Source organism: Pseudorasbora parva, chromosome 11, assembly GCF_024679245.1.
Source record: "Pseudorasbora parva isolate DD20220531a chromosome 11, ASM2467924v1, whole genome shotgun sequence".
Lineage (NCBI taxonomy): Eukaryota > Metazoa > Chordata > Actinopteri > Cypriniformes > Gobionidae > Pseudorasbora > Pseudorasbora parva.
In genome coordinates, this window is record NC_090182.1 from 43319982 (window position 1) to 43345155 (window position 25174).

Here is a 25174-nt window from a genome sequence, read left to right on the forward strand (position 1 = left end):
TCAAATTATACAGTTTTACTGTGAAATGCTGGGTAAGACTGATTAATTACAATAAACAAAAAGGGCAATGATACACTCATTTCACAGGACACAAATTTAATGAAAAATATTAAAAACAGCCAGGCGGAGTATGAGGAATGCTGAAAGTTAAATAAAAGAAAGGAAAAAACAAAAATAGTAATAGTAGCAATAAAGCATAAAAATATATGAAACTTCACCTCTAAATTGCTATGACCGAACAGCTAGGAATTGCTTATGAATGCACCAGCTTTCATTACTACATTAAAAGACGCAATACCTCAGTCTAATTATTTTTTATAAATTTTTTTTTTTTTTACATACTGAACAAAATAGCTGAAAATAGCAAAATAGCTTGAAAACACAAACACAGGGTCATGATGATCATATTAACAGATGTTCCAGTGTCAGTGGTTCATTTCTTTGATCCGTTATTCTGTGCTTTGGCTTTCTCCTTTTCCAGATGTTTCTGTTAAGAAATAAGGAACATTAGTTACAAAACAATAGAACAACAACATCAATGTAGTAATGCTAATATTTCCTGACTTGTTTCCTGAAAAAGTTAAGGGTTGGGGGGAGGTAGTCACCTTAAGTTTATCGTAGTGTGCTTGGCTACGGCAGTGAATTTTCTTAGCAGTGTCCTCATTAGAGTAAAACAAGAAGCAGATTCTGCAGTAGTACCCCATCTTCACAAACTCCACACCTGAAACAGGACAAATGGGATTCATTACTGAGACTTCTTGTAATCTATCATGACTACATTGCACAAGTGACAATGAAAATAATAATTTATGACATTTTCTACAGTGCATCACTTTTTATAATACAGTCCCTGACAAAAGTCTTATCGCTTATCCATTTTCTAGAAATACCTGATATTAACCTTACTTTTAATGAATTAATTGGTGTTAGAAATAGCTCATATGAAAAGCTAAAACCCTCCCAAATGATGTTTAATGCACTGAAATAAATAATTTTCACAGAAAAAATATTTATCATTTAATCAAGACAGAAAGGTCAAATTTTGGCAAGGCAAAAGTTGTCGCCTATACAGAAATTGAACAAATTTACTGCAAATACAAAAATATGTCAGCAAATTAAGTTGTGGTGCTGTGAGATTCAAATTGAATATCTTGTATGACTTCCATGAGCTTGAAGGACTGCATCCATGCGGTTTGGCAAGGATTCATACAATTTATTGATGAAGTCATCAGGAATAGCTAAGAAAGCAGTCTTGCATGCCTCCCAGAGTTGATCAATATTCTTTGGTTTCGTCTTCCATGCGTCCTCTTTCATCCTACCCCACATATGCTCAAATGATGTTCATGTCTGGTGACTGGGCTGGCCAATCCTGGAGCATCTTGATCTTCTTTGCCTTGAGGAACTTTGATGTGGAGATGGAAGTATGCGATGGAGCACCGTCCTGCTGCAGAATTTGGCCTCTTTTATGGTTGGGAATATAAGAGGTAGCTAAGATTTCTTGGTATTTTAGACTATTGATGTTGCCTTCCACCCTGCAGATCTCTCGCACACCCCCACACTGGATGTAACCCCAGACCATGATTTTTCCGCCACCAAACTTCACTGTTTTCTGGGTGAATCTCGGATCCATTCGAGCACCAGTAGGTCTCCCACAATATTTGCGGTGACTGTGGTGTAATTTCCACAGAAGATTCCTCTGAAAAATCCACCTTGTGCCACTTTTCCTGCGTCCATCCTTTTAGCAGGCTGTGGGCCTTGGCAAATGCCACACGGTTTTTCAATTGTCTTTTGTTTAGTGCTGGCTTCTGGGCACTGATTCGACCATGGAGGCCATTTCGAGACAGAATCCGACAAACTGTTCTGGTTGACACAGGGACTTCAGGGGACCAGGTCTCGTGGAGCTCTGCTGCAGTGGAAAATGGGTTGGCCTTGGATTTTCGAGCCAACAAACAGTCCTCTCGAGCAGTTGTCTTGCGGGGTCTGCCTGACCTGGGCTTGTCAAAAACGTCTCCAGTCTCTTCAAATCTTTTTTTAATCCTCTGTACTTGAAGCTGAGACACATTGAAGGTGTCTGCCACATCAGCAGTGGATCTGGTCTTCAGCCTCTTGATAATCAAAACGTTAGTCTCAGGGTGAATCTTAGGCATGTTTGCAGAGGTCTAGTTGCAGTTGATGTGAAGGTCTAGCGTACTGGGGTTCTTTTTATACACACTTGAGACCTAATTGATCCATTATTAGTCACAGGTGAAGCTAATATGACAAGGTGACAACACTTATGTCTTTGCAAAAATTGACTCAATGGGCTTTACCAAGCTGTGAATATTAGAATACGTTTTGAAAGTTTAGTTTTTCACTGAAATATTATCACAAATGCTGGTGGGATTAAAATGAGCCATTTCTTGTAAAAAAATCTTGATTAGAAATATATTTCAGCGGCACTTTAGGTCAATTTGTACACAAGCGACAAGACTTTTGTCAGGGACTGTACATTTATGGTTTGATTTAAAAGATTTTTCTAGTGCCAAATCTGACCAAGAAGCTGAAAAATATTAATGTAAAATTGAGTAAGCTGTGAAGCAGGCTTAATTAATAGCTTGGTTATGTCAAACCTTGGCAAAGAAAGCCATCTTACCCACTGAGACATTAGGATCATATGGCTCTAGAGCAGGATGGCTAGTTTCAGGCTTCATTTCAGACGGTGCTGTTGTATTGGTTTTCTCCTCAGTCGTCTTCACACTCCTCTCTGATACAACAGCGGAAGAAGCAACAGTTTCTTCATCTTCTGCCTCCTGGTCAAAGAAAAGCAGTGGTTAAATCAAGTATATCTTGTTAGCAGTTAGAAAGCATTTTTAAAAACGTCCAATCTTTGTCTACCGCTTGGGGAACCTGACTGGACTGAATTCACTCAGGCTCCTAAAACAACCTACCATGTCATTTAATACGTTTTAAATCAGATATAATGCACTCTGTCATAATGTAACGAGAGTGACATAGTTCTTCACCTTGTCGACTCAAGTTTGGATTTTTTTAAATTCAAATTTAAGAGTTTGCATCTCCCATCAAGTTTATCAATTGGATTCCTCTCGCTGTGGTTCTCACACTTAAAGCAAGCATGCTAGACGACCTTCCGTTTAGCTCAACTGATGTTCATGCTGATGAACATTTATATGTAAATAGCTAACACGTAACTAATCGGCTGTTTCCACTGATGTCATAAATAATCCTGCACAACATTTCAAATGTGGCCAGCTCTAAATGTGTTGTTGATGAAATATGATATAGCAACAGAATAAACAATAGTAAGAGATCATCATACATATTTTAACAGGCATAATTAATCATGAAAATAACTCCAGGAAACTATTTGCTAAATAAATTAAGCCAACTAATATGATTCATAATATTTTGCTATTTCTAGCCAATATAAATAAAAAAAAAAGATAATATTTAAATATTATAAAAATTATTTACAAACCCGATTACAAAAAAGTTGGGACACTGTACAAAATGTGAATAGAACAGAATGCAAGGATGTGGAAGTTTTAAATGTCAATATTTTATTCAGAATACAACATAGATCACATATCAAATGTTCAACCTGAGAAAATGTATAATTTTAAGGGGAAAATCAGTTGTTTTTAAAAGCCCATGTTGTGATTTCCATTACAGTAGCATTCCTGTATGTGATGCAGTGCCGTCTAAGGGCCCGAAGATCACGGGCATCCAGTATGGTTTTCCGGCCTTGATCCTTAAGTACAGAGATTGTTCCAGATTCTCTGAATCTTTGGATGGTATTATGCACTGTAGATGATGATAACTTCAAACTCTTTGCAATTTTTCTCTGAGAAACTATTTTCTGATATTTGCTCTTTTTCAAACTCTTTTGCAATTTTTGCAATTCTCTGAGAAACTCCTTTCTGATATTGCTCCAGTATTTTTCGCTGCAGCATTTGAGGAATTGGTGATCCTCTGCCCATCTTGACTTCTAAGAGACACTGCCACTCTAAGAGGCTCTTTTTATTCCCAAACTTGTTGCCAATTGAACTCATAAGTTGCAGCTGTTCCTTATATATACATTTAACTTATCCGGCCTCTCTTATTGCTACCTGTCCCAACTTTTTTGGAATGTGTAGCTCATGAAATCCAAAATGAGCCAATATTTGTTATCTATATTATATTGCAAATAAAATATAAGTTTATGAGATTTGTAAATTATTGCAATCTTTTTTGTTCACAGTTTGTAGTGTCCCAACTTTTTTGGAATTGGGTTAAATTATTATACTTAAATCAGGAGTGTCTAAACGGTGCCCTCAAGGGCCACTGTCCTGCAGAGTTTAGCTCCAATTTGCCTCAACATACCTACCTGAACATTTCTAGTAGGGCTGTGCAATTAATCTCAATTGAATTTTGATTTCTACTTTGGCTACCAACGATTTTGAAAAGAAGATAAACAAGGTAAAATGATCGTGACGCTGCCATCCAGCACACCTTCCTTCACTTCACAGTGGTGATCGTGAATCATCTACAAACCCTACTTGACATTATGACTATTGCGGATACACGAATCAAAATGTTGATGCTGAAACAATAGATTGTGCAGCTCTACAAATGAGTAAAAATAAGTCACTCACAGGTATGGTCTCCACATTCTGGAGATCAGATGTGTTTTTGCTTTGGTTCTCCTCTGGCTCTTTATTTTCTTCAGCAACACAGTCTACTGAATAGTTTAGACTTTCCTTCTCTTCCTGAGTCTCCATCTCCTCATCTGTATCATCCACTTTGATCTTCTTCACAGAAGGTTCTTCATCTTTTTTATCCTTATTTCTTCCCGTGGAGTTCCCGTGGGCCTCATCCTCTCCAGAGTGTTCTCTCTTGAGTGGAGGTCTTTGTCTGAGAGAAGATTATACTGTCAAACAGACGTCATGTAACATTCTTTGGAAAGCCTTTTTTTCCAAGAAAAAAAAAGATTATTAAATTGTTCAACTGACCCACGTTTGAGGTGCTTAAATTTCCTGCTCACACAGACATCCAGACGTCTGCCTTCAAATTTAGGTCCCTTTTCCTTGTAGGCCTCTGCCATTCTCTCAGCATCTTCCCCTCTGTCCATCTCAATGTAGCACTAAGTAAATATACAACCATCATAAAACACCATATCTACATATTTATTATGCCCTTGTAAATCCATCAAAAAAGGTCCTATTTTTAGTTACCTCATTTCGTATTCGACTCAGATAATATTTCCTGATTTTTCCAAATGGTTCTGCGAGTTTCAGAAGTGATGCATCGGAGCCTTTGAAAGGTGGAACATTACCAATGTAGATGACTTTGCCACTCTGTAGATGCACAAGTATAGGTGTTGCATTTCGTTTCTTTTAGATTCACAGACTTTATTCATGCTGAGTTCATTAGCCCAAGTCTTACCTGGATGGTTGCATAGGTGTGTGAATGATAAACTCTCACAGGTTTTCCACACACAGATGGTAAGGCATTCCTGGTGTAGAAACTAACCATTGATCTTGCCTCTTTTTCTTTGGAGAATTGCAGAAAGGCCTAACACAGAACACAACCACAACACATTTAAGGAAGAAACAAAAACATTCACTTCCGACCATCTCTGAGAAATCATTCATCATTTATCCAATGGATAATAAACATTTATACATGCATTATTAAATGCTCTAGCATCAGAAATCTGTGTGGATAGCTACAGTAAAATGGCCTGAACTACCAAGAACACTGAATATCTGAGAGCTGTTACCTCAGGCCTCACGTCTAAGACCAGGTGCCGCACAACTTTACCAAACGGCTTGGCAAGAGCAAGGATCTTATCTAGATAACCGTAGCCACGTTTGAATCCAACAACATTCACAACTCTAAATCCCTATAATTAGAAAACACACATTAATATTTAATATAATCAATAAATCAATGCACACTGCACAGACATTGGTTGTAAATCATTTAAAAGAGGCCAAGAATTTAAAGACTTACTCCACTATCCTTGGAGCTTCCTGAAACATACAAGATAAAAACAAGCATTATTTTAATGGACTGACTTCATTACCATGCTTAATCAAGAGCTATTTAGAGAGTACACTATCGTTTACAAGTTTGGAGTCAGTAAAGTTTTTCAGCATTTTTGACACAAGTATCTTATGCGCACCAGGGTATATGCAGGAATCCTGAAGTTAATTTCAATACCTTTTTAAGACTTTTTAAAGACCTTCTCAAAATATTTTAAGACCTCATCGCACTTCAAGTTTTAATCGGCAACAAACCTTTAATTGTAGTCGAATGTAGACTTAAAATCTCTATCGTAGGCCAATTTATATCGTTTATATTGCATATCTGTTTTGCACCGTATGGAGGGCGACACATTACCTAACTGCGCATTTCGCAAAATAAATGACGTCATCCGTAGACAACGCGCGCCAGGGATGGAAATAAACTTAAGTCTACCACTCAATTTTTTAAGTTTTTACCAGCCACTTTTTTGTTTTTAACTGACAATGTGTAACTGCATGTGAAAATTAATACTACAAGCTCTACAATATTTAAGCAGTTTATTTAATCTCAAGTCTCAATGAAATACTGACATTTTCACAATGATTTGTGGTATTTTATGGCTTCCAGTTTTATGGTTTTTAGTCCCAAGAATGAAACTATTCGTTTTGGCATCTTTGAAGTGTGTTGACCACATAATGAGCAGAAAATTGTCAGTAGAGATGCACCGAAGTCAAAATTCTTGGCCGAAACCAAAAAAGAAGAAACCAAAGCCGAAAACCGAAAAATAAAATTCAAACTAAAATGTTTAACTCGACCTCACTCATGTGTATATTAAATAATAATGTACAGGCCTACTGGCCTGCAGAAAGGTACAGAAATTGAATAAAGTAATCAAATGTAAAATAACTGCATATTTAACTGTTTAAATGAAAGATTAATCCTTATTAAATTTACAAAAGCTATTCAATCAAGAGCATTGTTTAATGTCAAACTAAATATAAGGACATCACTCAGGCAGCAGTAAAGGCTACTGCGCCTTTAAGACCTGATGCAGGGATATGCTCGTCTTTCTCGACTGTGCATACTATACAGTTCACTTAAGGCATATTCAGACTATGTCTGCTAGGATACACATCAAGATGGACATGTTGACATACTTCTTGTGTGAGTTTGTCCGTTTAAGCGCAAGACTTGAAAGAGAACTCAATATTTGCGCGCTGTGAGACGAGCGCGCGCTCTCGGATGATGCACAGCGTCAGATCTTCTCTCAGCGCACGCGAGTGATGACGGAGAAAACGACTGGTTATATGCGCACATACGGCAGCACTAAACAAAGTTTACAAAGAGGTGAAACAGCTTGGTAGGTGAAGCAAGTTTACCCGCCACAGCTCAAAATCAGCTGCATTTGACTGGTGGCGGTGCTAATTTCCATCCCTGCCGCGCGTGCTCCGAGCCGTTCTCAGACTGAGCACCCCTTTGTTTTTTAATACTTATGGTGATGAAATATATTCATAAATACTTTTTGAAGTCAAGCTCTTTTGACAAAGCTTGAACAAAATACTTTTTCAAATTTAAGACTTTATAAAGCCATGATAAGACTTTTTAATACTTTATAAGGGTCTTAATTTTCCCAAAATTAATTTATCACCTTTTAAGACTTTTCAAGACCCCGCGGATACCCAGTGTGCACCAAGGCAGCATTTATTCAATCAAAAATTCAGTTAAAACTGTAATATACACTGCCCGTCTAAAAATAAGTCGCTTTTTGGCTTTAAATAGGCAAAAGCATAAGTGTCTATGATATGATCGTTATTGCATTGATAATGATGTTTCTAGCATGTTATATGTTCAGCAACAGTTCTTCTAACCCTAATTGATGGAGTGTGTACCTTTTCATTTCTTAAAAAAAACACGTAGGAAGACACATTGGTCAAGGGCATTACCTGATGTGTATGTAGCTTCAGACTCTGAGACTTGTCTCTCAGCATCCTCATCCTCGTCCTCCGCTAGCTCATCAAGAGTAACAAACTCATCCATGTTCTCGGGAAATTCAGTTTCAGATTGACTGTCCTAGAAGCAGATACAGATAGTCAGCAGAACTCTAAATGGTAAACTTGTCATTTATATTAAAGGACTAACTCTAAATACATCAGAAAAGTGGTCCATATGATTGTACAGCTTCAGAAGTCTTGGATTATAGTGGCTTAGGGATATTGTATAAATATTATATAAGTATTATTTAAATAGTAACAATTCTACAGATAAAAAAACCCTGTTAATTCTAAATTACCATTTCATGTACAGTTAAAAATTACTATATACAGCGGGTACGGACATTATTCAGACCCTGTTCAATTTTTCACTGTTATATTGTAGCCATTTACTAAAATCATTTAAGTTCATTTTTTCTCATTAATGTACACACAGCACCCCATATTAAAAGAAAAACACAGAATTGTTGACATTTTTGCAGATTTATTAAAAAAGTAAAACTGAAATATCACATGGTCCTAAGTATTCAGACCCTTTGCTGTGACACTCATATATTTAACTCAGGTGCTGTCCATTTCTTCTCATCATCCTTGAGATGGTTCTACACCTTCATTTGAGTCCAGCTGTGTTTGATTATACAGATTGGACTTGATTAGGAAAGCCACACACCTGTCTATATGAGACCTTACAGCTCACAGGGCATGTCAGAGCAAATGAGAATCATGAGGTCAAAGGAACTGCCTAGAGTGCTCAGAGAAAGAATTGTGGCAAGGCACAGATCTGACAACGGTTACAAAAAAATTATGCTTCACAAGGTTCCTAAGAGCACAGTGGCCTCCATAATCCTTAAATGGAAGAATGTTTGGGATGACCCTTCATAGAGCTGGCCGTCTGGTCAAACGGAGCTATTGAGGGAAAAGAGCCTTGGTAAGAGGTGAAGAAGAACCCAAAGATCACTGTGGCTAAGCTCCAGAGATGCAGTCGGGAGATGGGAGAATGTTGTAGAAAGTCAACATCACTGCATCCCCTACCAGTCGGGGCTTTATGGCAGGCCCGACGGAAGCCTCTCCTCAGTGCAAGACATATAAAAGCCTTCATGGAGTTTGCTGAAAAAACACCTGAAGGACTGCAAGATGGTGAGAAATAAGATTCTCTGGTCTGATGAGACCAAGATATAACTTTTTGGCCTAAAGTCTAAGCGGCATGTGTGAAACCAGGCACTGCTCATTATCTGCACAATAGAGTCTCAACAGTTAAGCATGGTGGTGGCAGCATCATGCTGTGGGGGTGTTTTTCAGCTGCAGGGACAGGACGGCTGGTTGCAATTGAGGGAAAGATGAATGTGACCAAGTACAGGGATATCCTGAATGAAAACCTGCTCCATAGTGCTCAAGACCTCAGACTGGGCCGAAGGTTCACCTTCCAACAAGACAATGACCCTAAGCACACAGCTAAAATAAAGAAGGAGAGGCGATACAACAACTCTGTGACTGTTCTTGAATGGCCCAGCCAGAGCCCTGACTTAAAGCCAATTGAGCATCTCTGGAGACCTGAAAATGGCTGTCCACCAACGTTTACCATCCAACTTAAAAGAAATGGAGAAGATCTGCAAGGAGGAATGGCAGAGGATCCCCAAATCAAGGTGTGAAAAACTTGTTGCATCTAGTATCATATTAGATAAAAAGGGTACTTCTACTAAAACTGAGCAAAGGGTCTGAATACTTAGGACCATGTGATATTTCAGTTTTTCTTTTTTAATAAATCTGCAAAAATGTCAACAATTCTGCATTTTTCTGTCAATATGGGGTGCTGTGTGTACATTAATAAGAAAAAAAAAAAACTTAAATGATTTTAGCAAATGGATGCTATATAACTTAAATTTAAGGGGGTCTAAATACTTTCCGAACCCACTGCATATTCATTTAGCAGACGCTTTTAACCAAAGTCACCGAGGAATACAACAAGAGATTAAAAGAGGCAACAGAAACACGAGAAGCGTTATTAATACGGTTTCAGCCATCCTCCAGGATAGTACTAGCTAGAATAGAAATGGATTAAGGAATAGTGAAAGCATAGGAGAAGGAATAGTGAAACAGATCCAGCAGGCTGAAGTGCTCACAGAGGAAGTTCAGCTGTATATTGAAAATTGGGACAGTGAACAAGGGACCAGTGCACAAAAAGGTTCTTGAGTGATTTTGTTTCTCTTATGTTTTTTATGGTTTATTATAATACTTTAAGAAAGGATTAAACAGTGGCATTTCAAATGATGTGCTAATGTGCAAAAGCTCCTACCTGGTCTTCATCATCTTCTTCAGCACCCTCATCTTCAGGTTGGTCACCATTCTGATCCTCAATGTCTTGAGAAAGCTCCTCTTTGTTCTCCTGCTCTTTAGGAAGCTCCTCTGTGTTCTCCTGCTCTTTAGGAAGCTCCTCTGTGTTCTCCTGCTCTTTAGGAAGCTCCTCTGTGTTCTCCTGCTCTTTAGGAAGCTCCTCTGTGTTCTCCTGCTCTTTAGGAAGCTCCTCTGTGTTCTCCTGCTCTTTAGGAAGCTCCTCAGGGTTCCCCTGGTCTTTAGGAAGCTCCTCTGTGTTCTCATCTGTGCTCTCCTTCTCTTTAAGAAGCTCCTCTGTGTTCTCCTGCTCAGTCTCAGATGCCACAGGTTCCTCAAGCTGAGTCTCTTCCTGTTTTTCACCAGAGTCTTTTTGGTTCTCTGTGGTCTCATCGCTGGAAGGATCTCTGGCTTGCTGTGCTTCAGGGTCCTCCTCATCCTCTATGTTGGTGTCATCAATATCTGGTTCTTGTTCACTGGTTTGCTCTGGATCACATGATACATCAGCATCATCATTTGCAGAGGGATCTTCTTCAAAACCCTCTTCATCTCCATCACGTGCTTCCATTACATCAGCTTCATCTCCTGACCCGTGACCCAGGGCCTCTTCTTCCTCAGGCTTTGGTTCCTCTTCTTTCTCATCAGAGCTCTCTCTGCCTTTGGAAGTGGAGGACCTTTGATTCTTCGATGAAAGTTTATCACCAGTTCTGCTTGTGGCGCTTCTGCTGTTCCAGCTACTCTTTCTCTTACGGGTTGGTTCTTCCCTTTCTTGGACCCTGGAATATCAGCATGTAAAGCAAATTTGGTTTAGTGTTTTTTCTTTTTCTAAAGATGTCATTGATTTCTCTGAATAGAAAAGACAACTTACGTTAGAGTCTTATACTTTGTGCAGATGTTCAGTCGAATGGATCTTTCTTTGATAGTCAAAGGATTGGCAGTGTAGTACTTCACCAACATCTCTGCATCCTCAGCACTGCTCATTTGAATATATGCCTGTTTTAAAAAGTCAAAGTGGAGAAAAAAATTCAGAACAGAGCTATGTCAAATATCTGCAATTAATTTGAGTCATTTGTAGACTGTTTTGCAATCCCTCCATTTTCTGCAATTTTCAAGTACAAGATTGCTAAAATAATGTTAATAGCATCCCCACTAGAGTTGGTAAGTTGACTAGTTTAAGCTAATCAGTTCAACATTCTAACTTGTAAGCATCACTCAAAATAAGTTTACAAAAAAAGTCTGAATGACAACTGCAAGTAAAAAAAAAAGTTAATTTACACAGATGATTACTGCCATGTATTATAATATACTGTAATATTAGCACATTGATAAATTATTATTATTTAAAATCTTGATATTTTAAATTTTTCTACAAATAAACAGCAGTAGTGTGGGTCACTATTAACCCCACCAAGGAAATGGGTTTTATTCCCATGGAATGCATGATAAGATCAACTGTATGCAACGAAAGACATTTTGGATAAAATTGTCAGCAAAATGCATTTAATGTTAAACAGCTTGAATGTAGTTTGACTCTTTGGGTAAAAATAATGTAAAAATAAAGTCTAGATTATTCAAAAAAAAAAAAAAAAAATACAAATACAACAATCACCCTTTAACCTATTCCAGAGAGTGTATATATATATATATATATATATATATATATATATATATATATATATATATATATATATATATATATATATATATATATATATATAATTAAAATTTAGATAAAATACTATAATAACAAAAAAAGATCCATGAAACAGGACATATTTTATATTATGGACATATGTTCTGGAAATTGCTGCATATGTAACTTACCTCTTTATGTAGAAACAAATGTTTCTCTACAGTGCCAAATCTACTAGCTATTTTGAGGAGCTCCAGTTTCCTGTCATTGTCCCGTGCCAAATTATAGAAAAACACCACCTTGCTGGGACCTTTCTCGTCTTTGCCTCTAGTGTCTCTAGGGTCTCTGCCCGGCCTTCTACTTTTCTGCATTGATAAAGCAAATAAGCTTATTTGATCTGATTACTAGATTTGCTTAACTTTTTTCTACACTACTTTAAAAAAAAAAAAAAAACGTTGTACCTTAATTGCCATTAGTTCCTTTGACAAATAAACACGTATCTCTTTTCCATGCAAAATGGCTGGTTTACGCTGGTAATGCTTAGCCATGGCCAAAGCTTCCTCATGAGTCTGCAGCTCCAGAAAAGCCTTTGAAAAATAAAACAAATAATGAATAATAAAAAGTAATGGCATGATTTACTCAATATATACAAATTATGGGCATTTATATTCCACATTGCAAATTGTACAGGCACTACCTTGTTCTTCAGTATTAGATGCTCAGAGATGGTGCCAAAGGGTTTTGCAAAGGCAAACAGGGTTTTTGATAACTTTGGCTTCCTTTCGTATTTTAACACAACCACCCTACTTTTTATCTAAAAATAAAATAAAAAATAAAATTCATGAATACAAGCACCAAGATATCCATCCACTCAAACGTAAGATCCCATAGTGAACAGAACATCCTTCATTTTATATTGGTGTATAAAATATACCAATAATCACAAACCCGATTCCAAAAAAGTTGGGACACGGTACAAATGGCTGGATCATTAGCTGGACATACTGCATCAATTACAACATCATGGCTGCATAGGAGGAGGAGGATCCGGGCACTGAAATGGCCAGCCAGCAGTCCAGACCTTTCACCCGTAGAAAACATTTGGCGCATCATAAAGAGGAAGATGCAACAAAGAAGAGCTAAGACAGTTGACTAACTAGAAGTCTGTATTAGTCAAGAATGAGACAACATTCCTATTCCTAGAAACTTGAGCAACTTGTCTCCTCAGTCCCCAGACGTTTGCAGACAATTAAAAAAAAAAGAAGAGAGGATGCCACACAGTGGTAAACATGGACTTGTACTAACTTTTTTTGAGATGTGTTGATGGCATGACATTTAACATCAAATTATTTTCCCCCTAAAATTATACATTTTCTCAGTTTAAACATTTGATATGTCATCTTTGTTGTACTCTGAATAAAATATTGAAATTTGAAACTTCCACATCATTGCATTTTGTTTTTATTCATAATTTGTATAGTGTCCCAACTTTTTTGGAATCGGGTTTGTAAATTTCATGCACATTTTCAAAGCAACAGAACTGATGGACCAATTTGAATAAAAGCATAACCTTCAGTGCATTTATTACCTTGGGTGCCGCTGAATAGGACGCCATCTTACTTGTCATCCCCACACTGGAATTAGACCCTAAAAAAGTTGTTTAAAAATCATAAGACTGATTTAAATTAGCCAATGTGTGCGTCAAATCAAGTAAATCACATTTATTCATAGAGCCTCAATACAACACAAAACTGATCAAGCCACTAGAGAAACCCACAGAAAGAGAAATGCATTCCAGAATGCTCAAAACAAGACAGTTTCAAGAAAGTGGATTACAAATTCAACAAGATCAACTTGTAGAAAAATAGAAGACAAGACTAGATCCTCTCAAAGATTTATTACCCCAGCCAGAGCTCATCCTTGCTCTCCGTAGACCACCACCAATTGGAGGTCCTCCCAGCATTTCATCCGAACAGGATGTCGATCTGAGAGGAATTCATTTTTAATGTGCTTTTCTATGCATATGCTTGTAAAAAGCAGGATTATTCTTATGAAAGCAGTGTTTTAAAAAAAACTAGTAACATACATGCGACTAGAGGGCATTTGAGGATCCCAGTCCGGGTACCTATAAAACAACAGGAAGGAGTTTTCAGTTGCTTGCTTTTACATTACAAAGATCTAAATGCTGAATAAAGGCACTTAAATGACAAATTCAATTTCAAAAGGCCCTTTTAGACAGAGTGTTGATCCCATAAGATTGCTAGAGTGCCTCTGTGTGAATACAAACACATCCTGGGATTGATCCCGGGATGGGGAACTAGTAAAATTGCCGGCATCAGTCCCATGTGCCATGTGTGAACAAAAGGCAAGATCAATGCTGTAAGGGCTGTGTCGTAGTAATGGCGCTGAAGCTGAGATTGTTTGCCAGCTTAGTGGAAAGGCACATGCAAAAATCCAGGGACATATTATCTGTATTTTGTCTGGAATCTCTGTGTGAAAGGGGCTAAAGCACAAATTAGCAACCATCTCTAGAGATCCTATATGGTAACTTTTTAATGCACCAGGATTCAAAAAGTTTTTAAAACTCTCATAAAGGACTATTATCTTTGAGGTTACATTAAATCAAATTAGACAATGTTCATTATTTTTGCTTTTCAACTTAACTTTTGTGTTAGAAACACATTGAACACTGCATTAAACACCTGAATGGTTTATAAAAGAATAGATTAATTAGCTTTATGGACCCTTTTTACATTCATTGATTTTCAGTGGATAAATGTCTATAGTGGTGAATGAGAGACAACAGTAAAAATAAATTATCCAAAAACTAACAAACCAAAAAAAAATTTTCCACGTCTTTCCAAAAGAGGCCATCAATACTTTAGCCATTGTATGAGAAAAAAAACATCTCAGCAGCATTAGTTAGTTGTTTTTTATTTACTGCCAAGATAATATAACAAATTGTAGCACTATAAAAGAAAATATGAAATACTTTTCATTTGCAATGTGAAAAGGGTCCATTAAACTACTATGAATTCTGAGGGTTGAACTTTGATTGTTTAATGGGGATACTCAGGATTTCTTTTTAATTTCTTCTAAAGGGGTTGACTATCAGAGGGTTATCAACATCTGCATGAACAGTTCATCAGCGTTCACAAAGCACAAACTTACATTTGCAGGAGTTGTTTGCGGTTTTCTGAGTGACGTATCCCGTTCGTGTGTGGAGTCCATTCCTTTACAAACACAGGGAAGGGTAAAGAAATCTTCTTAATAAATAAAACTAAACAAAATACAAACATGACCTGTATCATGTAACAGTAATTAGCTGTTAAATCTAAAGCAATTCAAAGCCTTGACATAATGGATCAGCATCTGACAAGCTACCCTTCCTGGCTATGAATGTAATCTACAAATGAGTACAGTAATTGATTTGAAATGAGTTCTAGATACTAACTGTCCTAAGTGGAACCAAGCATAAAGAACAAGTCAGAAATACAGTTAACAAGTGTAACTACAGGTGTCCAATGGGATTTAGGGCCATTTTCTCTTACACAAATTTGATTTTGAGCAAAACTAAGAGGTGCTGATTTAAAATGGACAAATGATGTTTAAAGAGGGTCTTCTTCAACAGGCAGGACTCAAGAAGAGGGAGTGTGTGTGCAGGAGGCAAGCGCCTTGTATTACTCACCATGACAGAGAGCACATCAAAATCACAAAGGGAGCACACATGGGGAAACATGAGGGGCATGACTCCCAAGAAATCCTGCACTTTTCTTTGAGACGGGGAGCCCATTCTTCTCTGCATGAACATGTCGTCAGATGCTGATGACGTTGACATGCCAAAGCTGCGGTAGGAGTCACGGGAAAGCTCAGAATATTGACGGTCTCTGCCGCTACCGCTCCTGTAATCTAACATGTCGTATCCTCGATCAGATGTTTCTTGCATGGAAGTATAACCGAAGTCACCTTGTGAGCGGCTTTGAGCCTGCCCACTAGAACGGTCCAATCTTCCGCCCTGCACGTCGGCCCAGTCGGCTTTCATCTTGCGGTTCTTAAGCAGCATGAGAAGACGGGGCAAGGTCTCTGTGCATATTTTCTCCTCAGGAACCTGCGCCAGTGCATCCAGATCGGTCGGTGACAGACCTAGGCTGGCGAACAGTTTAAGTGTATTAATGTGGCTGCCCGCTGGGCGGTACAGCTGAGGGTCTTTTTCCTCCTCTCCACCCAGACCCGACCTGGAAGACGAGCTGTAGGGGTCCGAGTGAGTCTCACCCATACTAAAGTTCAAAGTCTCATCGGCAGCCAAAAGCTCACGGCCAACAGCAAAGCCTTCCTGAGCATCAGGACTAGTCCGTTTCTCGGACATGGCTTTGAAATGATGGTGCTCTGGGCGAGTGGAAAAAGAGGAACAAAGCGAATCAAAAAGTCCCCAAAAAGACAATCCGTCAATTTAACCGAGGACCGAGAAAAGAAGCTCCTCCAGAATGAAACAGGTCTGCAGAAACACAATGGAGCAATGATTTCTAGCATGCTCTCGAAATGGTTAGCAGTGGCATTGGAAAGCAAGACAGTGAGCTCCACAAATCCATACAATGCAAGTATTATTTACAATGACAGGGATACATTTTTTTTTGACAAATTGGTACACTGACCAAATAGACCATAAAATAGAAGATTTACAAGTACTCTGGAGTGCAATATGTGTATTTTAATGGCAATGTTTAATAGAGATTTGAAGGGAAAATAAAGAATATCAATCAATTTTAGTGTAGAAAAGACAGGGAAAGGTTTGCGGTTTCTTGGTCAGGAGAGGTATTGCTCATGACTAAGTTGTACTAGATGACCAGTGATTAATTTGTAATTATGCCATGATCTGTCTGAATACTCGATTCTGATTGGCTGAAAGGTGTGCAATAAAATCATTTAATGCACAGGTAGTTCCAAGTCAACTGAATCCAAGCTCTATATTAATGTGCTGCTTTCATTGAAGCATGCACACGTATGCCTACATCACACATCCAGAGCGGAGATCGCGCTGCGCACACAGAAGCATTTAGAATATAAGGAGCAGAGAAACGTATTAATGCCGCCAACTTTTAGTCATAAAATACCTAAGCTACAGGATCACGACATTACATATTTCATATTTAAGTAATAAACATACATCTTCATTGCTAAGAAAGACGCTGAAGAGACGCAGGTATAACTGTTGATCAAAAATTAATTGTAATAAATGCTAGCAGGCAGAATGGATTGATCTCACAAGCCCAACTGATGAAAATGACCGTCAATTTTACCCTTCTGGTCAAATATTGCGCTGCAAACATCAATAACAGCTTTAAGTTGTCAATGTTGGCAAAGGACCGTGGCATAAGTGGGATAATCCACAGCTAACTGTGCATTAAAGGATTTTAATGCACAACTAACATGAATAATTGCTGGGTCTAAAACTGCAAATTAAAAAGCGATGTGACCCACACTGACCATATACAAGAGCGAAGTTTCTTGTCAACGATATCTGTGTCCTCTGAGCTGTTGTTAGCGCTGAGTTTTCTTCACTATCGCTCATTTTTCTCGCTCCACTTCACTCCGAACCTCGAAGCCTGTCAGCCACTGTGACTGTAAACAACACCGCGTGCGGCCACAGAAGCCCGGTCTGCAATGCGCATGCCCAGCATTACGCATAGTGCATAAGCATTATGTTGAGAATTTATCTAAATGTTGTTATCGTGGAAAATTACTTTGCGATAATTATTGTTATCGTTTTATCGCCCAGCCCTAGCACAAACCCATGAGTGATTTTGAATTTAAGAAAGCTGATCAAAAATACACATGCTGAGATAGCAAAACATTACCTCCAATTACATCTGCATTGACCCGTCCGGCGCTTGCTCTGTATCAACACACATGCACGGTCCCGATGTATTGAACTTGTGTAAACCAGGTCGTTTAAAGGGTTAGTTCACCCAAAAATGAAATTGATGTCATTAATGACTCACCTTAATGTCGTTGCACACCCGTAAGACCTCCGTTCATCTTCACAACACAGTTTAAGATATTTTATATTTAGTCTGAGAGCGTATCCAAGTGTAGGCACACTTTACTGACCATGTCCAGAAAGGGAATAAAAACATCATCAAAGTAGTCCATATGAGACATCAGTTAGTTCATTAAAATCTCTTGAAGCATCGAAAATACATTTTGGTCCAAAAATAACAAAAACTATGACTTTATTCAGCATTGTCTTCTCTTTCTTTTTTGTATTTAATCCTCAAATAAAGATTCAAACGGTTATGAATCATTAATCGATTCACTGATTCACAGCCATTTGAATCTTTATTTGAGTTTTGAACACAAACAAGGAAGAGAAGACAATGCTGAATAAAGTCATAATTTTTGTTATTTTTGGATCAAAATGTATTTTCGATGCTTCAAGACCCCTCCAGCAACGCAACGACCACTTTCAAGGCTCAGAAAGGTAGCAAAGACATTGTTAAAATAGTACATGTGACTCCAGTGGTTCAACTTTAATTTTAGAAAGCCACGAGAATATTTGTGTGTGCAAAAAACAAAAATAATTTTCTTAAATTCAAAAATGTATTCTCTTCTGTGTCAGTCTCCTATGCTGTTGATGGAGTATAAACACCATATTCTGAGTTCTACGCCAGAATGCCAGCTTTGTATTGGCCGCACATGCGTTGTGTTATTTTTCTGGGCTTTGAAAGTGGTCGCTACATGCGGTCCATGGAGGAGTTAGAGAGTTCTCAGATTTCATCCGTGATATCTTAATTTGTGTTCCGAAGATGAACGAAGGTCTTGCGGGTTTTGAACAACATGAGGGTGAGTAATTAATAATGCAATTTTCATTTTTGGGTGAACTAACCCTTTAACTGCAATCATAAAAGGACAAGGTAGAGGGGCGTAAGAACGGGGCATGCCGCATCGGTCTCGTGTATCTCATGGAGGGGCTTCAGAAATATAAGAGGAGCGACGACAGCGAAGTACGAGAGAGGACCATGACTGGACTTATGTTCTGTTTTGTGAATATGTTTTATTATGTGTGTTGAACGTTTGCCTCCTCCTTCCCTGATCCCTTTACAGCATTACATTACATTGGTGCCGAAACCCAGGAGGAAAGAGGGGCATGTTGTCGGAGAGACATCGCTGCTGAGAGGGATCGCGATGTTGAGGAGGTTGGGTAGCACAAAGGTGCTGTGACCGCCACTGGTGGTGCTGGAGCGATGGAAGACCAGGTGGGACGGAGGGCGACGGGGAGATTGTAACCGTTCTCCTGGGTCGAGGAGGAGTGGTGCTATCTGGGAGGGAGCGGAGTTGTCGTCGCTTCAGTTTGCTGAGGCCAGAGCCTGCTGCTGTCCGGCATATTTGGGGAGGAGCAGGGCACAGGGGACTCACTGCTGGCTGCCCTCAACCAGAAGAGCCATCGCTTTCCACCAGGGGGTGGAGGAGGATCGAGCTAGGAGTGCTAGAACCATCACATGGCACCGCAAGTGAGTGGGCCGCTGTGACGCATCTTGTAGTCTTCGCCGGCCTGTGAGGGGCGATGGCGGTGTGTGTCAAGCAGGACAAGGCTCGAGTTTCTCACGGAGGAGCTTCGGAAGCATAAAAGGAGGAGCGTAGGCTTGCTGCGATAGTCAGTGTTACCGTTGTTCAGACTCAACACTGGTTCCATCACTTGCACGCCGTAGCACTGTCGTTTAGATTTTTTTTTAATAGTGTAATAAAATTATTTAGTTAAGTTAGAGAACAGACAATACAAATAAAACTGAACATGTCTGCTTAATAAAGCATGATCCAAACGAGTGTCGCAGCACAAACGCAGCAGGAGTCAGATCTCATTCATCAGAGAGTGAGGAGCAGACAGACAGGCAAGGTGAACGCTGAAGTTTGGTTTCAAAGCAAAATTTAAAAGTGCCTATTCAAGTGAGTTTGTCATTGTACTGTGTTGTTGTTGTGTTTTTAAGAATACCGGTAGGCTAATGAACCCAAAATTCAACAACCAATTCAAATTCAAGCATGTTGTCACATGTCGATTAACCGGTGAGAAAATTTCCACACCGTCACATCCCTAGAAGAGCGGCGACAGTGAAGAACGAAGGAGGACCAGAACTGGACCTTTTATGTTGTGTTCAGTTTTTTGTTTTATTTGTGAGTGGCAGTCGTCCATGAAGATTTTCGTTTTGTTGTTTGTTTATTATTAAAGTGTGTTGAACGTTCACTGGTTCCCGCCTCCTCCACCCCTGGTTCTTTTACAGCATTACAACGTACACCTGAGTTGTATGCATAGCTTCTCAAACACAGACGGTTGACCCATGAGCATTATGACCACTTGCACTCATTCCCTTTAGCTTCTTTGTGAAGATATTTATACATCTTTAAAATAGGCTATAGTTGAACAAATGTGGGTACTTTCAAACCTTTTCGCACAATCTTTCATCCACATAGACATTTGTTGTTGTTGTTGTAGTTTCTTTGCACGTTTCTGTTACTGAACTCAGAACTGCATAGTAAGGCTGGAACTAATTTTTTATTTTTATTTTTTACAATTGATTAAACTATTGGTTATTTTTTTGGATTAATCAAATAATATAACTATTACAATTTTCAACCACATTCTATAGCGGCAACCAAAGGCGACAGTACCAAACATGCCATTGTCGATAAAACCACAATGTTTTTCCACGACTGACAGAACACAATTAAATAAACAAGTCGAACTGATGCACTAATTCATCCATTAGATATTTTGGTATCACCTTAGTTTAGCGTTCAGTTCCTGCTATTAACTAGTTGCATGTTAGCATGCATATTAATAGGAGATTGGCTGTTTATCCAAGCATATATTGATGCCTTATTCTACAGGACCATGTTCCAGGACGAATCTTTTTGAGGAGCCCCGGGACGTTTTATTTAGATGCTCCTGAATAGAAGTTTTGCTGCTGTGGTAGGCCTATGCCATTTCAGCTTTACAGAGCGTTAAAAGCACTATTTTATTTGGTCTCTGTTAAAAAAAATAATTCCCACACTTTAGATCGGCTCAATTTTTGCATTAACGCCTGGTTTTCAGTATGCCCGGGAGACGCCATCATTAGCCCTACATACTAGCGTACTACAGTAACTACTTGTGCCATTAAAAGATATAGTAAAATTAGTATGGGTAGTATATAATATTTAATCTCTTCCATTTATTCAGTTTTTTCTTTGACTACCAAATCTATAACAAATTACTACAAAACAATTCAATGTGCACGTGTAGTTAGTATATGCCTTAAATAGTGAAGTATTTTAATGGATGGTATATGCTTTTGTTAAAGCCAGCAGCCTGCATTATCTACAAAATGTAAAAATATATATTTAGTATTTAACAGTGTGATTCCTGCTGAAAAACCACATCATTCTGCAAAGAAATCTCCACCAAAGAATCTGATAACTCTGATGCTGCCTTCACATGCTATCGAAACGATTACTTCACATGCATGATCGGAAATACTAGATTCCTAGTTGGACATCAATCGGAGAGAAAATTTTAATTTTTTTTTATTAAACATTATTTTCATTAAAAGTTTTACTTCTAATGAAATAAGACACCAACACTATTTTTCATGTTTAATATGTGAAATACGTGTTGAATATGTTAATATTTTTCAACTGGATTAATTAGAGAGAGAAAAAAAAAACTATGGTTGCGATTTGCGAAATTACATTTAACTCTATTGGCAACGACGAAACTTGCGACCATAGTTTGCTTTGAGAAATGAACCCCAGGTTGACAGCTTTCCCATGTTTGACATTTGGAAATACATACATTTTTAATAATACAGTTCTCTTAATGTTTCTCAATTCTTAAAGGTCCACTGAAATAAAAATTTAAGTTTTTTAGCTTTTAGTATGACTGTGTTAGCCTTAAAATTCTGAATAAGCTGGTATGCTTCAAAACTATGACAAAATTTGCATTTAGGAGATAAGCATTCAAAATTTAGTCTCACACTTCCTTTAAAACCAATCTCAGATTTTGGTGACATCATCGCAGACTTCACTCTCGTCAAATCTTCTGTCCAATAAAAATGCGCTCTAGAATCTAAAGCCCGCCCCCTTACACTGCTGAAGCTGTGGCTGAAATCGGTTAGAGGAAACTGGCTTTACCAAACAGAGAAAGGTCCGCTCTTGCGCTCTAGTCAAACTGTATATTAACAAAACGCTATTGGCTGTTTCAAAAAAGGGGAGGAGCTGCTAACAGCTGAAGCCGTTTCAGGGGAAATGACGTCAACACATTGAATAATGCGGCGCGTTTGAAGGCACTTCAGTGGGCCTTTAAATAATTACTTTAAAAATATGAAAATTCTGTAATTAATTACTCCCCCTCATGTTGTTTCTAGACCTTAAAGGGGCGGTGAAACACTCAGTTTCAGTCAATCTCATGTCAATCTTGAGTACCTATAGAGTAGTATTGCATCCTTCATATCTCCGAAAAGTCTTTCGTTTTATTATATTTAGAAATATAGGCTGTACCGAGTCTTTCCGGAAAAAAACGAGCGCCTGGAGGCGTATCGTGTGGGCGGAGCTAAAGAATGAGAAGCGCGCAAAGCGGTGACGTCCTCAAGCGTGGAGAAACTCATGGCTATCGATCTCAGCTAATAGATATATGATCCAGAATCATTTGGAGGCTGAAATAAATTGAACAGAAGAAACGGCAACAGCAGGACGTCCGTCTCTGTGGTATGTACTGTATATAATGGCCTGTCAACATTTGTGTGCAGTTTATGAGGACATGATTCGGTTTATGGACTATTGTATGCGACTAAAGGCATCTTTACACAGCCGAGTTAAGGCGGGTCTAACGCGGGTCTGTGTCTGCTCAAAATTCTGTGTAAAGACGCGATGCCGCATTAAAGCAGACTTAAAATATGCCGGGTCTGTCCCACCTCGGCCCCTAGTATCAAAGGCGACATAGAAGCGGTTTTAATTCAGTGTAAATGAACTGGTTAACCCCCTTTAAATAGTGTAAAATACATTTTTAAATTTTGCATACCATCTACATTGTTAAATCATTAATTTCAAGACTCTCCGTTTGATAAGTTATGCTCTTTTTGCAAAAGTAAGAAAGAATTTGTTTTTTTGAATGTAAAAATGTTCAAAGGTTTTGGAGGGAATTGTCAGAATGTATCGTTAATTGTGTAAAGATTAAATACTAATTTTACATTAATGGATATTATTGTATATTATGAAAACAATGTTAACAAAGGTCATGAATACATCGTTAATTTATTTATACTGCTGGCAAAGTCTGTGAAAAAAAGTATGTGAATTCAACCCCAAGATTTAAGGGTTTTATAGTGGAATTTGACTCTTTTCGGCCTTGTCTGGTGTGTGTGTATTGTGATATAATTCCAGATCCCCACCAGCCAGTTTATGTCACATGTTGTCTTGTACTACTGTATATATGTTATCTTTGTTACAATTATTCCATGTTCAATAAAAACAACTTTCGTTTTGGAGCATTCAGTAAGGCGATTAAATGCAAGCCATAATGACAAACAGAAAAGGATGGTGAAAGGATATAAATGCAGAAATATATTGGACAGGAACCTTACAAATGTTTAAGAAATATAAACATCACATAAACACTACGGTTTTTACAGCTTTAAATAATGTAAGTAAGCGTAAATGTCCGCTGAGCGTGAATCAGAGGTGATGCTACGATAACCTCTCACTTGAGGACAATCAGCTTACATTAATCGCATATTGGTGTAATTTTATTTAGGCGAACATTTATGACGCATTCTTAAATCTAAAGTTGCGTTTAACACAACACATGGACGATTCAGATTATAAAAACTAGGAAAGAGAAGGCAAGCCTGGGGCCTAGATGTTAACGACAACGCTGGGGTTTATTATAGTCTGAAACGTACTTAAAAACATAAGTGATATAATAGTATGTCTCTTATTCTAATGCAGTGTGTTGCTACTTACATTTTTGCTGCTTCCCGTTCACCAAACTTCGGGTTGAAATCCTTTACGCCGCACGAATGAAACGCAATCAACCGCTCTGTCAACAGATCAGGAGGAGGAGGAAACGACTACAAAACAGCACTTCACTTCCGAGGTGAATTTCAAAATTAAAGCACACATAATAATAATAATATAGGATTTAGATTTTTACTAGGTGCAACATGACTACTGTTCATACAATGACAAACAATGTTACTTTTTAATTATTTTGGAATGTATATTTACATGTTATTTTCAATAACCCCCTTTACCCTTACGTAGTGCACTATTTAAGTGGATCGCCATTTGTAGTGGTGCCGAAACCATAGATGATATTAATGCTGCGTTCCACTCCACTAGACACGTACTTTGTAGGAGTCCAGCGATCCCTCTTGATAGCAGCAATCCATTTCTGACGACGTTCAGGGTCTTTGGGGGCATTGTAAAAAGTTAATCCGTTTGTTTTTGATTTGCTGTGGTCACAACCCACCGCACAGCAGATGGACGGCATGTTGCAATTCAGTCCTACAAATGGCGGCCGTGCCATTGTGTGACGTCACATGAAATCTAAGAATATGGACAGACCCTTGATCCCTCGATTTTGACCGAGGGAGCGAGTCTATTTCATATGTACACTTCAGGCAGCTTCATATACCACAATGCAACCCGGTTGTGACGTCACGTATATCGCTTTCAATTTACCCCACCACAAACAACTCTATGATGTTTTAAATATTTGTTAAAAAATTTAAAACAACCCAAATACACCTATATAGAATGATGCAGTAAACAATTTTTTCAAGGAAAAAAATAAATAATAAATACACTCCATAGTGGATTCCAAGTGATCAAGGGCTTAGGGCGTTCCAGTTCAGTCCATTGCAAAGGTTCCGCCAGTAGTGGGCACTCGTGCAGCGTAAGCAATGACGTACGTCCGAGTGAATGAGACGGAGGGACGTTTGTGAGTGAAGGGTAAAATAAAAACGAACTGGAACACAGCACAAGTGCATTCATTCTATCCCACATTGCACCACAACAACGAGTCGACACACAGCGGCTGTTTGAATGAACTCACTTATTTTCATTCACTTCTTCAAGTGAACTATATTAGTAGACTAAAGTATGGCATAGTGATTAAAGGGTTTAGAGGGCGAATTCGGATTTAGCCATAGTTTGAAGTAGCCTTCTTCTCTGGCTAACTTGAGGGGGA

General features: G+C 38.4%; 1 protein-coding gene across 1 annotated transcript; it reads right to left on the reverse strand.

Moving 5' to 3' along the window:
* LOC137093244 (matrin-3-like) lies at positions 1 to 24089 on the reverse strand. The gene is made up of 21 exons (XM_067458039.1): positions 23947 to 24089; positions 15647 to 16453; positions 15130 to 15191; positions 14045 to 14083; positions 13861 to 13943; positions 13547 to 13605; positions 12656 to 12772; positions 12420 to 12545; positions 12150 to 12323; positions 11194 to 11318; positions 10291 to 11101; positions 7950 to 8076; positions 5992 to 6011; positions 5759 to 5881; positions 5422 to 5550; positions 5211 to 5333; positions 4989 to 5119; positions 4632 to 4890; positions 2633 to 2789; positions 606 to 721; positions 1 to 487 (listed from the first exon to the last, which is right to left on the reverse strand). Exons 2-21 carry the CDS (start codon positions 16322 to 16324, stop codon positions 434 to 436), a joined length of 3513 nt encoding a protein of 1170 aa, XP_067314140.1. The 5' UTR covers positions 16325 to 16453; positions 23947 to 24089; the 3' UTR covers positions 1 to 433.
* Positions 24090 to 25174: the final 1085 nt, after the last annotated feature.

Excerpts from the sequence above, each read along its gene's own strand:
- LOC137093244 (XM_067458039.1), bottom strand. The coding sequence starts at position 16,324 with ATGTCCGAGAAACGGACTAGTCCTGATGCTCAGGAAGGCTTTGCTGTT. Across the intron at positions 14,084-15,129 it reads CGCAAACAACTCCTGCAAAT|GTACCCGGACTGGGATCCTC; the intron begins GTAAGTTTGTGC and ends GTTGTTTTATAG. Across the intron at positions 5,120-5,210 it reads TGAGTCGAATACGAAATGAG|TGCTACATTGAGATGGACAG; the intron begins GTAACTAAAAAT and ends ATATTTACTTAG.